This window comes from Sinocyclocheilus rhinocerous, unplaced genomic scaffold, assembly GCF_001515625.1.
Source record: "Sinocyclocheilus rhinocerous isolate Xijiao unplaced genomic scaffold, SAMN03320098_v1.1 scaffold28, whole genome shotgun sequence".
NCBI lineage: Eukaryota > Metazoa > Chordata > Actinopteri > Cypriniformes > Cyprinidae > Sinocyclocheilus > Sinocyclocheilus rhinocerous.
In genome coordinates, this window is record NW_015652416.1 from 2,750,881 (window position 1) to 2,765,457 (window position 14,577).

At 35.7% G+C, this 14,577-nt stretch overlaps 4 protein-coding genes across 5 annotated transcripts in view; 1 reads left to right on the top strand and 3 right to left on the bottom strand.

Annotated features, from left to right (window-relative positions):
* LOC107715029 (proline synthase co-transcribed bacterial homolog protein-like) overlaps window positions 1-2,310 on the bottom strand; it is a 5,502-nt gene extending 3,192 nt beyond the window's left edge. The window contains exon 1 of one of the 2 annotated variants that reach the window (XM_016521068.1): window positions 2,176-2,310. In XM_016521068.1, coding sequence (XP_016376554.1) covers window positions 2,176-2,292 — 117 coding nt within the window. In that variant the 5' untranslated portion in view covers window positions 2,293-2,310. The remainder of the gene's footprint in view (window positions 1-2,175) is intronic. The other variant, XM_016521067.1, reaches the window with a different exon arrangement.
* A 419-nt stretch (window positions 2,311-2,729) lies between these two features.
* LOC107715032 (small nuclear ribonucleoprotein G-like) lies at window positions 2,730-4,059 on the bottom strand. Its single transcript, XM_016521071.1, has 4 exons — window positions 3,901-4,059; window positions 3,653-3,675; window positions 3,280-3,404; window positions 2,730-3,028 (listed from the first exon to the last, which is right to left on the bottom strand). The coding sequence occupies exons 1-4, from the start codon at window positions 3,930-3,932 to the stop codon at window positions 2,978-2,980; spliced, it is 231 nt and encodes a 76-aa protein (XP_016376557.1). The 5' UTR covers window positions 3,933-4,059; the 3' UTR covers window positions 2,730-2,977.
* A 1,716-nt stretch (window positions 4,060-5,775) lies between these two features.
* Window positions 5,776-7,978, bottom strand: LOC107715028 (zinc finger protein 845-like). The gene is made up of 2 exons (XM_016521066.1): window positions 7,794-7,978; window positions 5,776-7,473 (listed from the first exon to the last, which is right to left on the bottom strand). The coding sequence occupies exons 1-2, from the start codon at window positions 7,835-7,837 to the stop codon at window positions 5,997-5,999; spliced, it is 1,521 nt and encodes a 506-aa protein (XP_016376552.1). The 5' UTR covers window positions 7,838-7,978; the 3' UTR covers window positions 5,776-5,996.
* A 465-nt stretch (window positions 7,979-8,443) lies between these two features.
* coq10a (coenzyme Q10A) lies at window positions 8,444-14,057 on the top strand. Its single transcript, XM_016521069.1, has 5 exons — window positions 8,444-9,097; window positions 10,213-10,359; window positions 10,956-11,148; window positions 11,233-11,334; window positions 12,286-14,057. The coding sequence occupies exons 1-5, from the start codon at window positions 8,958-8,960 to the stop codon at window positions 12,451-12,453; spliced, it is 750 nt and encodes a 249-aa protein (XP_016376555.1). The 5' UTR covers window positions 8,444-8,957; the 3' UTR covers window positions 12,454-14,057.
* Window positions 14,058-14,577: the final 520 nt, after the last annotated feature.

A 14,577-nucleotide genomic window follows, 5' to 3' on the forward strand; every position in this document is an offset into this window, starting at 1 on the left:
GGTTTCTGGCACAAACCGATCGTTTCGTGTCTTAGGACATCAATGTGTCGTCACGAGCCGCAGGGTTTAATTTGGATTTGTCTGTGCATGTTTTTTTTACTCTCATAGATTTTGTTACCATTGCCATGCATTATACGACTGACAGACTGCAACGGTTGGAGTTAAAAATCATCAAATGTGTTCTACTGAAGAAACCTACATCTTGGATGCCCTGGGGGTAAGCAAATAAACATCAAATTTTCATTTTTGGGTGAACTATCCCTTTAATGACGTATTGGTTGCCAGGTTGTCACTCCTGAAACTTTACAGTGTGTATGTGGCCTTAATGCATTACCTTTTTTAGCCTAACTGTTAATCACATTGTTTGAATTATCCATAATTTTCATGAACTGCCCTAAAATGAATATCCTATAAAATTAAAGTTTGAATAGTCTACAACGAATAAATTTTGTTAAACAATAAATGTGTCAGCAATAAATCTGTCAATAAAGCTCACTTAACTTATCAAAGTATTATTATAAAACAATTACTCTAAATATATTATGCATTTAAATTATTATGAATATATAATTTAATATAATTACTACATTTCTTATGAAAGGTGTTTCTAATGCATGTTGCTTTTAGAGTGTAAGTGCTAAAGTACCTGTGTGTTGAGAGCAGTGTTTGACTCTGGGCCATTGTAGTCAAGTACTGAAGAGCACTGCTCACTCTCATCATTTGAGCACAGGCGAATCACCAACAACTCAGTTGTGCTGCTCAGGTGTAAGAAAAACACTCATTCATATCAATGATGATGTGAACCACATATGCAGACACTGTTTTTCCACAACTTTTATAAAAGTAAACAATACTTTCTGTCTATTTATTATATATTAGCAATATTACACAAGCAGGATTGCAATATGGCTCTATATCAGCACAGAGCAATTCGGCCAGCAGCACAAAGCCACAGTTCTTCATATTAACATACAGTGGTGGCCAAAATTATTAGAACACTTGTATTTTCACCAGCTAAAAAAGTGGTTTTAAGTCAGTTGTTTCTATCTTTTGCTTTAGTGTGTAATAGGAAATATCAGTTTACATTACCAAACATAATCGGTGCATCTCTAGTGGCAACGTCTCCAAGATGCTTCAAGAGACCTTCCTGCAAAGCTCCCTGAAAAACTCTGTGCAAGTGTACCTAGTTCAAAAGTAAAGGAAATCACACCAAATGTTGATTTAAATGTTGATTTAAACTTCTTAATAGAAGTTAATTGATAAAGAAAATTATTTATGACATTATTTTTGACAGCATCCTGATTTTACAGCATTTTTACACAAGTGCCTAAAACTTTTAACAGTACTGTAGCTTTTTCAAGGTCTCTTGAAGCATCATGGAGACGTTTCTCACAGTTCTTCTGGATTTAGTCTGTCTCAGTTTGTTCTGTTTCTTCACGTCATTCCAGACAGACTGATGATGATCAGATCAGATCTGTGTGGAGCACTGGCTGCTGTCAGACAAAAATCTCACTGGATTACAATTAATGGCAAAATGAAGTTTTGGAAATGTAAACTGATATTTCATGCTGACACACTACAGCAAAAGATAGAAATAATTTTTTAGCTGGTGAAAATACTAGTGTTCTAATAATTTTGGCCACCACTGTACACACAATAACAGATCAGTGATTAAACGTATGATTTACTTTAACCACCATCAAACTTAAAATCCTCACGTGGCAATCTATTTGCCCCTTGTTTACACAGTGAAATGTAAAGGCTTAATGTAATGTCAGAGTTTGAAGTGCATGTAATTGGCGCTTGTCATGCAGATTTCATTTGCTGGAGCGTGACTGCTGAGAATTAGATATTTCATGCAACATGCATTCGTTCACACAACGTCCTTCTCCTTGAGTAGAAGTTGCACTCTATTCAAATTAATACCGTAATTCTGAACACCTTCCAACACTTTTATGAATCCAATGTATTACAAAAAAAAATGTAGCTATAATTAACCAGCTGTCAATCATTCCTAGTTACTATATGGAGCTCGCGTATGTGTAAAGGTTGAACAGATTACATAACCCTGCCATAACAATACGGTAAGCACGAGTGGAGATTTTGTTTTTTAGAGTATTTTAAAAGCACATTGTTGTTTCGTGTCTTACTCAAAAGAAAGCGATGAAAACTGACCTTCGGGCGCCGGGAAACCGCTTGATTCACCCGGTCCACCACCGCCTGCACTTTCTTCCCAACCTCCTCCGACATCGCTACTCTCCACAGAACAGCCTCAGTGCGCGCACATACCATACACTAGCCGCCTGACGTCACGGGCAAATCCGGTCAACTTCCCGACAAAATAAAAGTCTCGCCTCATTTAAAGGAGATTGATTGCATCTTACCTACGCTTAGTAAATAAAAAGCCATCACACGACACAGGACTGGAAAGTAAAGTATACTGGCAGCATTTAAAAAACAATGAACTAACATTTTTTCTAATTTATTGCAGACATTTTTATACAGTTTATTTTTTTGGACCAAGACATTTGTTATCATATCCTGTCCTATCACGGGCAACAGAAAAAAAAAACATATCTAATAATGCTAGATTAGACAAAGAATAACTGTACATTTGAGTTTTTCAGACAAAATTTTACAGTTTAACAGAATTTGACTCTTTGAAGTCCTAACAAGTCAAGATTATTGATTTGCTTCAAATGCATACAGCTACCAAGGCAATGAAAATGTTCACACTGTAGTCCATTTATTCACAAAAATGTATGAATTGTGTACACAAATTTCTACAGACATAGGAAAGTACATAAAACAAGGAAGGTGTTTATAAAACAATATTTTTCAACACAATCAAGGATTTCTGCTTTAATATTAAGTCTTTGTTGTGAACAGACATGAGAAATCCATTTTTTCCATATTTGCTGGATACAAAAAAAAAAAAGAGAAAAAAAAAGCAGGGGAAAAAAAGTGGGCATCATCCTCATACTCGTTCAAGAGCCTCCAACATGATTATACTGTTTCCTCTAATCACCTGAAGAGACACAAAAAGAGCATTCATCATTGCACAGAATAAAACACATCACACCAGTGATGGAAATGTGAGAAGTGAACAAAGCTGTTTGTTGATCTTTGAGTGATATACAATATCCATGATCAATTAAATATAACAATAGAACTATTACCTGAACAATGTCTATCTATATGATACTTGTGCCAGCTAGTTTTGTTTCACCATCAGTTATGTAATTTGTTTGATACCAGATTGTGATATTAAGTACTGACCACCATCCCAATGGAGTTCATTTGTCCTCCAGGAGCCATTTCTATACTGTCATCAACGACCAGATTCATGAAGGGATCAAATCCACGCAAGATGCCCTGAACATGACGGCCACCATTGAGCTTAACTGAAAGTGTGCATGAAAACAACATCTTTACAGAAGAAACGGATATTTGAACTGAGAGTGATTCGGAACAGAGTTATCATGTGGGTTTATTAGAACATCCATTTAGATAAGGTTATTTATTTGCATTCAAGATTACAGTCACATGCTGTTGAAATAAAATATTTCTAGGAATTATGGAGATTTCCAGATTTCACATACTCTTATTTTTCTGGATAATACTTTGTGAGAAAATCCTGCATTATACTCACGTGAAAGCTTCTTGTCCATAAACCTAAAAGGCAAGAACAAAACGGGTACTGTTTTACAGATACTGGACCAAACATTTAAACCGAATTCATATGAAAGTGTAACAAAAATGAAATAGCATGAATAATATAATGTAGTTGTGAAATAAATGCAGACAAACCGGCTAGCGCAGTGGAATAACGCGATGCTCAAATTAACGCATTTCTAACAGACTTACGATCACAATCAACAAAAGGCTTGAAATACTTACTTTTTCAGCTCGGGCGGGTGTGCTTTGCTCATGTTTATTTCGTTAGATCAGATAGTTTTGTAAAACAAAACCGTTTGAAACACGTTTCAAACAATGTATGAACAGTGGCGGAAGTGGCGTACTAGGTCGCGGGATTTTCTGTACCAGTCACCGTGTGAAAATATCGCCCCCTACTGTAGCGGAGGATGAACTTCAATAACATTGCACAACGTAATGTGGCTTGTCTTTAGGAAAAACAAAATATTCTTTAATGCCATATTTGGGCTACTGGTGTGATTTTTTTTTTTAAAAAGGGACAAAAATAACAAACAAAAACTACCAAAACTTTTTCAACAATTTATTCGAAAACAATGCCAATGTAATGCATAACATGAGGTAAATTTTCTGACAAATGTTATTCAAAAGAAAAAAAAATCATCACACCTCTTGGGACAAAGCAGGTGATACTAGAGGTAGCCGCAAGTAAACACACCCAGACAGTAATGTAGAGAACCAAATATAAAAAGCCTCCAGTCTATATTCTTAATAAAAGATTTGGGGGGAAAATATAGTTATATTTGCACTTACACTTTTGCACCACATCATTTTCAATTTGAGTCATAAAGTGAATATTATACAGTGTTCAAAGACAACAACAAAAAAAGTTAGTGCAAAAAAAAATCACTGCAGCCTTTGGTGTTAGGGAGAGAAAATGTTAGAAGTGTTACATAAAACATCAGAAACAAATGAAGAGTATTAAAGGTTAAGAAGCCCTGATATACAAATTAAACAATAAAATGGACTTGTTCTGTTGCCCGAGTCACCTAATCTGAGGTCTCATATCAGCACATAATTCATTCATCCAGTCTAGTAAGAAAGTTATGAAATTATAGCAATATTTGGTCTGATAGCATAAAATATCATGTATATAAGGCATGCTACTATCTGTAAAGCTTCTACAATTTTAGAAGAATAAAGCTTACTTTGTTTCATGTAGTTTATGAAATACAGAAACAGAAATTTCACAATGTAAGTAAAATGCTATATAATAAAACAAGCTGAAACACTTCAGTAGCCGAATCTAGCAAATACAAAGATATTACATCCTCCAACTTGACAGACAACAAGAAGCAGTACATACATTAAGCTGGTTTTGTGTTTCAGCGAGGCACTGGCCATCTAGAAAAAAGAATTGATTTATGTGTATGTCAAAATATTAAATTCACCATATTCTCACAGTAACATAATGGATATGACTTCTACATCGGTATAGAGGTATGAGAACATTGATCCTGAAGCAGAACTATGCACTGAGTTGAAGTGGTTTTAATTAGGTACCCATATCTGACAACATGCAATTGGCTTGTCGATCTTATCAAAGGCCTCTATTATTTTTCTGGCAGTTTGGCTCAAGATTGGTGGAAGTGAGTTGTCCTGTGTACAACATTATACCTCATGAACCACAGAAATCAAAACCTGTAAAATACTGATAATATTCAGACAGTTTACCAAAACCAAAAATGCCTGCTGAATATAATTCCTGATAGCCTGAACATCTGCAGACTGATTACCCTGCCCTTAAAGAGACAGTTCACCCAAAAATGTAAACCCTGTCATCATTTACTCACCCTTATGTCAGCATGTATTACTGTTTATGTGGAACATACAAGATGATATTTTGAAAAATGTTGGTAACCGTTTTAGTTGAAATTGACTTCCATTAAATGGACAAAAATACAATGGAAGTCAATAGGAATCAAAACGCTTCGGTTATCAATATTTTTCAAAACAATCGTCTTTTGTGTTCTACGACATTAGGGTGAGTAAATGATGACAGAGATTTCATTCTTAAAGGAATAGTTCACCAAATAATTTCAATTCCATAATTATTTATTCATAAAAACCTATATGCATACACAAAAATGTAAGGAATATTTATTTTAGAAGCACTTTTAAGGTGCTTTTTGTCTAAATGTATGCAATGGTTCTGTAAAAAAAAAAAGTATGTTCTGTAAGAAAAAATAATAACAGTTAACATGATTAGAATATGATGGTGAGAAAATGTTGTTTTTTTTGTTTTTTTGAGTGAACAATTCCTTAAAAAAATGGAAGCTCTTTCAATCATCACTGAATTCATCTTCATTTTCACGTATCAGATGTGTCTGGCAGTGCTCTAGAAAAGTGTTCAGGGCTATGAACGCCTCGGCACATGGCACACAGTGATAGACTTTCTTTTCACAATCTTCTGGAATCTCAGCGAGGGGAATCCCACCTGTACACACACTACAACACCTGCATGTGTCGGCTGGTTGAGCGTGTTCCTCAGGGACTTCCTCAGGGAATTCCTCATGGACTTTCTCATGGACATGCAGCTTAGCTTTGGAGCTAAAGACCTGGTCGCATGACGTACAAGGATACTCGGCATCCTCGTCTTCATCACTATCATCCTGCTTATCCATTTGCTCTTCTTCCTTTTGCTTGGTTTCCATCAAAACAGGTAGATTTTTGGTCCTAGGTCTACCTCTTGGTCTTTTTTCTTGGGAAGGTCTGAGCTCCTTAGCTGCCTTTGGGCGGAACCCAGCTGCGTCAGCGCCTGATGATTTGCCACTCAATTTGAGGTGGGTCTGATGGTGAGAGCTGTAGTGTCTAAAATGCGTCCGACGCGTCAGATGGTGCAGGAACTCTTTTCCGCAATGGAGGCATGGATATGTTTCACCTTTCCGCCTTCGCCTGGTGGTCTTCAAAGAGGTTCGCTGCAGTTTCCTCACCTTTATCTCCCGCCGGTGTTCCTCTTTCCTGTGCTGATGGAGGAGTGATGTCTTAGGAAATGATTCATCACAGGAACGACATGGAAACGACATACTTGAGATGAGAACTTTCTTCTTCTTCTTCTTCTTCTTCTTCTTCAATGTACTTACAATGACAACTCTTTTCTTCTCTGTGCTGCTTTTCATGTGCGCATGGGAAAAGCGCATGTGGCAACCAAGTCCAGCAGAAGAACGGAACTTTCTGTGACACAAAGTGCATGTGGTAAGAGATGAGTTGGCAAATGGAGGAGATGGAGGCGAGGAGACATTTGAAGGTGGAGGAGGTTTGAGAGTCTTGGCGGGCTCACAGCCTCCAGCCTGCTGGTGGAGTAGCAGCTCTTGCTTGTGGCTGAAGGCTTGTCCGCATGGAGCGCATGCATAGGGGCTATTGTCATGATAGAAGGGATCTTCTGAAGATTCAGTCCCGCAGGAAGGGCAAGAAGAACCCCTCTGAGGTTTCCCCATGCATGTCTGGCACATGGATGAGGTGCAAGAACATTCGTGTAGCTGCAAACTAGAGAGCAAAGCAAATTTTTGGCCACAGTGTTGACAGCAATGGAGCTTTTGCAGGGCGTGCTCTCTTTTCTGGTGACACTCAAGACTCTTCTGGTCGGAGAATTTGTTGCCGCAGTCTTTGCAGATGGAGGAAGACCGCTGTTGTTTTGGTTTGTACTCGATGCAAGTGATCAGTTGGGCCAGTTTGGATAAGGTGTCTGACATGGGTCTAGCCCTAGTGGGGATCTGGTCACCTTTTGCTCCATTCCAGCAATGTACAGAATCCATATTCCTTTAAGGAAATAAAAAAAGTCAATCAAATTGATCCCATTTAATCATAAATGACTTTTAATGTAACATTTTATTGAATATATATATATATATATATATATATTGCATATTTACAACTACAAGCTTTTTAATAGAACCAGTTTACATAATTAACCAGGCGAAAATAATAAAAGTAAAAATAATGAAACAAACTGATGTCCTTGGCTATAAAATGAAGACACCTACCACAACTACATGCAGTATTGCTGTAGCACTGACACAGGAAGAGTTTGCTAAGTTGTTTTGCTATGCTGTTGACATGCAACTGACATACAAACTTACCCGCTCGAGGACTTTGTATCACACAAAATAGGTTTCTCGCACATCTATGTGGACATTACAGCAGGTGCTTTCAGGTTCATAAACGCAAAACGCACGAAATTGTGAGGTTAGACGCACACGGACTTTCACTTCAACTTCCACGCGCTTCTACTAACCTTAACGTATGGCAGTTTGAAGAACTACAATTCCCATCATCCCCTACGCGTGTACTACATAAATAAACTTGAGTATTAAATTCAGTTAAACCCATATGAACATGTAAGGCTGATTTATTATCAGCTTATTAAAAATGGCTCAGGAAAGACTGCCTTATAACAATTTAGACGTTTCATTTTCAATTTTATCAAGAGCATTTATCAAGTGTTTATATCAAAGGACAATAAAACAGTGTTGTTGTTAACTAAAACGAAAAACTATGTTTTTGGTAATCGAAATAAAGCGAAAATAAATAAAATAAAATATTAAATATTAGATGAAAAACCTAAGTACTAAAACTGAAAAAAATAATAAATGACGAAAACACACAAACAAAATTACTAAAACGTAAACTAAAATAAAAACAATTGAAAACATATACAATATACAAATGACAATATACATAGTATTAATTGACATTTTGAATTTCTGTCTTTTTATGATTTTGCGTTGACTTTTATTATGAAATGTGCACAAACCGCACAACATCTTCCCCTAGTGAGGTGGAGTGAAATGACACCCTTCTTGCTGGGATTATTAATATCTGTTCATTGTTGTCATTGGTTTTATGCACCCATATAATTTATTACCATGATTCGAATAAAATGCGGCAGTTTAGACATGAAATCATAATGATTGTGTCCCTTATGTGACATTCTGTCCTCCTCCGGTCCAGTTGGCGGCAGCTGCACGGTGCCGCATCAGAACAGTGTGTCCCGCACGCCGGCAGCTTATGAAGGCTTCACCGGTTTAACCTCAATCGGTTTCAGCGGAATCGCAGGGGAAAGAGCTATTGAAGTCGAAATATGATTTAACGCACAGCGTGGGGTTGGTCACTGAACAAAACAGCCGACTCATTTACTCGTAGAGATGACAGCGAGCGCTTGCTTATTACTGTGTTAATCGTGTTATTCGAGATTAATCGTCATCATTTTACACACACTGAATAGGTGAAGCGCTATATTTCTGATGGCCGTGTCAGGAGGCGCCCGGCGGATCCCGATGGGTGTGCGGACATTCAGTGAGTTTCTGGAAATAGCGACGCTGGGACCGTGTCGCTCCAGCAGCCCGTATAAATGCAGAGAGAGGATACAGCACTGGCCCATCAGGTAAAACACCGCGCTTACATCTCAGCAGCCCGCTTTGAATAGTGGAATACATTATTTAAACATACAAATGTTAAATAGATTATATAAGGTGCTTCTACTGAATGATTGATGCATCACATCGCTGAACAAATATCGGAACAAAGCGAGCTGGAAAATCCTAAAAAAAAAAAAAAACAACATAGTTACCACGATTATTATTGAAAGATTGTGCTGTGTCAGTACCAAAAGCTTATTAAAATACCTATGTATTTTAATAGTGACAATATATAGACAATTTTATTTTAATAACGATATGTGTGACCTAAAATGGCATCTGATATTGTTTATTATAATCGAAAATTCTATCACTGTTTATTAAGTGATACTCCATATAGAATCTAAAACAGACAGGAATGTAAATTAAAATAAAATAAATAAAAGAATGTAAATTTAAAGATTTTGTTTTAAGATATAGTCAAGAAAGATATAGAATCAAGACTGGAAAGGAAGATAAATTAAAATAGAATACATAAATATAATAATAATGTAAGCAAAAATTATTTGAAACAAATATTTCTATGATAACGTAGAATTTTATAATAAATTCTGTAATAAACCCTATAACCATAAACCTCCTGATAAGAGTTTAGAAATGGATAAAACGTTTGATTATCAATTGTTCTGCGTACATTTAGAACATCTAGTTTCAGAAATACCAGAATTATTACAGTTCTTGTTACAATAAAACACTGAGAACTTAACATAGGCGCAGCTGTCATAATAAAAAATTCTTTATACTTTTACTAGTAGAATTATTAAGATTTTTACAGTAGTAACAAGAAGCAAGGAGGATTTATGGTCACTATGTTAACTGTCTGCAGGGGAAGATTATGAAATTGCTTAAAATGACTGTAAATCACATACATTTTGAAGCATGGCATATGTGAAGATGCTTGATACCATGGTAATATCATCTTTTTTTGGACATGTACCATGGTAATTTCTTTGAAATTTCACAATATATGAAATATGCTAATCATTCAGTGCCATAGTATGATGGTACAATAATCGCAGACCATTCCTGTATGTATTATATGCATTGTATTTATCAGAATCTTGCATTTTTTGTATGTCAGACACCTGTCCTCCTGCGGGATCCTGATGACCCGTCATCCTCGCGCTCTCTGTCTCTCTGAAGTGGATTTGACTCCCACTCATCACAGGAGATCTTTCATCAGCCTCACCAATAAGAGAAAAGAGTATTCAGAGAGGAGAATACTTGGGTAAGTTGACGAACTAATTCTAGGGTAGGTTAAGATTGACCCAGTGTCTGATCCTGAACAATGACCTCTGCTTTTTTCCTCATGGAGGATGAAGGCAAGCTTTTGTGGTGTTAAGTAATAAATTAACAGAGCTGTATTGATCTAGTGGAGGTGGAGCAGCTGGAAACAAAGACCTAAAACAGGGACATAAATACTGAACCATTAATGAAAGAAAATGTGAATGAATAAATATTAGTACCTACCAATAGAAATGACGTAAAGTAGAACAAAACACATTTATAGCTTTTGAATGAGCTTTTATTGTTATATTTTTATTTTATTTTTTTATATTTCTATTTAGCTCTAATTTAATTTCAGTTTAAGTAGTACTTCACTTTACACTTATTTTATTTCAGTTGCTGATTTTCATTTCTTAAAAGGGATAGTTCACCCAAAAATGAAAATGTGATGTTTATCTATTTCAAATGACAAAAATAATTCTAAATGAATTTAGTTGATAATAACAACAACGTTTTATTGTCCATTTCTGAAAGTATTTGTATTTATTTCAACTTGATTCTAAAATTAAAAAGATGTACCTGTATTTTGGTCTTTAGGTACTCAATGCAAGAGATGTATGATGTGGTAGCCAACGTGGATGACTACAAACACTTTGTACCGTGGTGTAAAAAGTCCCAGACCATCATGAAAAGAGCCGGTCATGCCAAAGCTCACCTGGAAGTGGGCTTCCCTCCAGTTGTTGAGCGATACACTTCAATGATAAGCCATGTCCGTCCACATCTGGTCAAAGTAAGACTTCTGTGTGCTCTACAACAACATCACTGAAATTAAAGGAAACACAAATTTTGTAAATAATTATATTCCCCATTTCAGGCAGTGTGTTCGGACGGTAAACTCTTCAATCATTTAGAGACAATATGGCGGTTTAGTCCCGGTATTCCTGGCTATCCTCGCACATGCACTGTAGACTTCTCTGTAAGTATCATTTACAAACGTTTGCTTCCAGTTGACCCTTCGCTAAGCTCCACCCCCCTTGGTTACTGTTGCTAGGCCTGACAAGCTTGCAGAATGTAAAACAGAGAGTATTCATTAATATTTTGAATTAGTAGTTTTATATTTTTCATTTTCATTTTGGTATGTTTTAGTAATTTTGTTGTGTTTTTTTGGCATATTATTATTAAATGTCAATTTAGCTTTTATTTTTATTTTTGTTTTAGAAGTTTTAGACATTTTTGTTGTTGTGCTTTTTTTTATTGGGTTTATTAGTTTTTGTTTTTAAAAAATATGTCTGTTTAGCTTTTATTTGATTTTATTGCTGTTTAAGTTTTAGTAATTTTGTTGTTGTTGTTTTTTGTTGGTTTTATCAGTTAATAGTTGTTTTTTTATATATATATGTCTATTTAGCTTTTATTAGTAATTTTAGTATTTCACCTTAAACTGTGAAAATTAGAAACTTGATAAAAATTAGAACTTTTTTTTTTTCCAATTCATGTTATTAGTGCTGGACAACGATTAATCGCATCCAAAATAAAACTTTTTGTGTACATAACATATGTGTGTGTACTGTGTATATTTATTATGTATATATAAATACACACACACACACACATGCATGTATATATTTCAGAAAAATATGTTATGTTTATATATTAAATATATTTATATATAATATAAATGATATGAATATAAATATATACATGTAAATACTTTCAAAATATATACTGTATGTGTGTCTTTTTATATAAACGTAATAAATATGCACAGTACACACACATATATAAACAAAAACTTTTATTTTGTGTGCGATTAATCGTTGCCCAGCAAAATAAATAAATATATAGTTTTAGTTAGCGATAACACTCAGTGTTTGTTAGAAAGTAAACTCACCATGTCTCTTTCTATCTGGATGTTTTTGTTTTTCCTCAGGTCTCGTTTGAGTTCCGTTCATTGCTGCATTCGCAGTTAGCGACTGTGTTTTTCGATGAGGTGGTGAAGCAGATGGTGGCGGCGTTTGAGCGGCGAGCGGGCAAACTCTACGGACCCGAGACGAGGATACCCCGCGAGCTCATGTTTCACGAGGTCCATCAAACGTGAGGTGCACCTTCACACGGGACTCACCTGCATCTGGAACTCACAAAACTCTTTCGATGGTTATCACATGGCAAATCAGATCACTAGATTACATCGGGATGGTACGATAGATACCATTTACTTTTAGAAAAAGATTTCAGTTCATTTGAGGTACTGCACCTTAAACGTGTATCTTTTTTTTGCTTTTTGACTGTGAATGAAGATTAATTGATTATTGCAAAGTTAAGTTGAGGTGAAAAACTTAGGACGTTTCACTACGGTTTCATCTGGTTTACTCATTCAGTCCTGTTGTGGGTTTATTGGGGCCAAATCTGACTTATTACTGAAGCTGAAAGGAATATTGTAGGTGAAATCTGTCGCACGCTGTTGATTACCACACAAAATAGTTTCGATTTGTACCTCAGCTTTTTAAAACCAACAATAAATATGTACAGCACAACCGTTGTTTACTTTCCCCTTGCATATGTGCAGCTGTTTAATATTTTTAAGGTTTTAAGTCAACATTATTATCTGTGGTAATCAACAGCACGCAAAAGGCACAGATTAACACAGAATAGTCCTTCTAAAATGAATCTTTATATAACTAGATATTAATTCAAATTGCTTGAATTTGATCACGCTCACAGTGACCTACTTGACTTCCACACTGCACTGAATTTATAATATTCATCTCAAGAAGTCCCACTCGGAGGTGTGTGACTCTAAATATAATAAATATGAATTATACAGTTAGAGTGACGTCAAATATTTCTCTCACCTAAATATTTATCCTCATAGACGACAAAAAGCTTTGTTTATAGAAGTAGTGTATTGTAATGAAGGAATTACGAATTGTATTTAGCATGCTTTTGCTTTCTTTGGATGCGAACTCAGGGCTTTAGAGAAATTCAAATGAAAGAAATATACGGATTCGGCCTGTTTTTCCCTAATAGTGATCCCAGAGTGTGCCTGTTCATGTAGATTGTGCCATTTCTGATTTGTTGCTACGTTAATATTTAAACACTACTGTATTTGTGTATTGTTTGTGATTTCTGGAAAAGCTACAGTATGAGCTGGCGAAGCTTCAAATACAAGCATAGCGGACATTTTTCTCTTTTTGTGCAACATTTATTTTATGAGGTTTTATTTTTAGCCATTTCAATGCCTTATCTAAGTGCTCATGGCATTTATAAATGACTTCAAATAACGTAATTGTCAAGAATTGTCCATTGATCATTTATTCGTGCTGTATCAAACACCTGTCTAAGAGTCTTCCGTGGAAATAATGTTAGTAGATTTCTAGGATTTATCATATAAAGACTTTTGTTAGATGTCTGTTACGTGAGAATGTTTGGTTGAAGAACTGTGAATAAGAACCAAAGAGATGAGAAGTGCTTCATAAGAGCAAGAAGAGCACAGTTTTAGGAACAAATTCTCTCTGAAATGAATGTCGTCTGTTCAGTAAACCTTAATTCTCTGTCGACAGGCCTGTCGTCAGTGTTATAATCTTGCACAAGCATTTCTTTTAGTTTGAGAATCTATAAATTTATTTCCAAACAAATTGTTGTGTCTGTTTTACTTGAACTGCTTGAGATTCACCAGGAGGCCGATTTCCTGCTTTGAATTATATTTGAACTTGATGTGCACTATTTTGTAGTTATGCACCGATAGGATTTTTTGGGGCCGTTAACAAACACTTAACAAACACTTATTGGCCGATTCCGATACCGATATTTGTCACTTCCTCTCTTATCTGAAATTTTGGCATCAAAATAGATAGTATTTTGATCATGTTTTAAATCAGCAAAGTTCAAAAACACCTGCATTAAATTATACTAGCAGTCCCACCAGAATGCGATTTTTTTTTTTTTACCGGGGATCCCCCTCGAAACGTGATTGGGCTAGTTTTGAGTAGCAATTGGGCGGGTTTTGCTGTGAAAACCTGGCAACCCTGATGGAGCTATATGGGTAATGAAAGCACTGTTAATTGTAATAAGTGTTTTGTGTAATTCGCTGTATGTTGATGATAATGCAACTGAGAGAGAGAGTTTAATGTGCACTTCTCGTGCTGTGTTTTGTTTAGCTCTTATGGTGATTTTTTTTGGAGTGAAAAAGGACGCAATAAACTTAATAAAACATCAGTAAAGT

Excerpts from the sequence above, each read along its gene's own strand:
- coq10a (XM_016521069.1), top strand. The coding sequence starts at position 8,958 with ATGGCCGTGTCAGGAGGCGCCCGGCGGATCCCGATGGGTGTGCGGACA. Across the intron at positions 10,360-10,955 it reads TCAGAGAGGAGAATACTTGG|GTACTCAATGCAAGAGATGT; the intron begins GTAAGTTGACGA and ends TTTGGTCTTTAG. Across the intron at positions 11,149-11,232 it reads TCCGTCCACATCTGGTCAAA|GCAGTGTGTTCGGACGGTAA; the intron begins GTAAGACTTCTG and ends TCCCCATTTCAG.
- LOC107715032 (XM_016521071.1), bottom strand. The coding sequence starts at position 3,932 with ATGAGCAAAGCACACCCGCCCGAGCTGAAAAA. Across the intron at positions 3,676-3,900 it reads CACCCGCCCGAGCTGAAAAA|GTTTATGGACAAGAAGCTTT; the intron begins GTAAGTATTTCA and ends CTTGCCTTTTAG. Across the intron at positions 3,405-3,652 it reads TATGGACAAGAAGCTTTCAC|TTAAGCTCAATGGTGGCCGT; the intron begins GTGAGTATAATG and ends GCACACTTTCAG.
- LOC107715028 (XM_016521066.1), bottom strand. The coding sequence starts at position 7,837 with ATGTGCGAGAAACCTATTTTGTGTGATACAAAGTCCTCGAGCGG. Across the intron at positions 7,474-7,793 it reads GATACAAAGTCCTCGAGCGG|GAATATGGATTCTGTACATT; the intron begins GTAAGTTTGTAT and ends ATTTCCTTAAAG.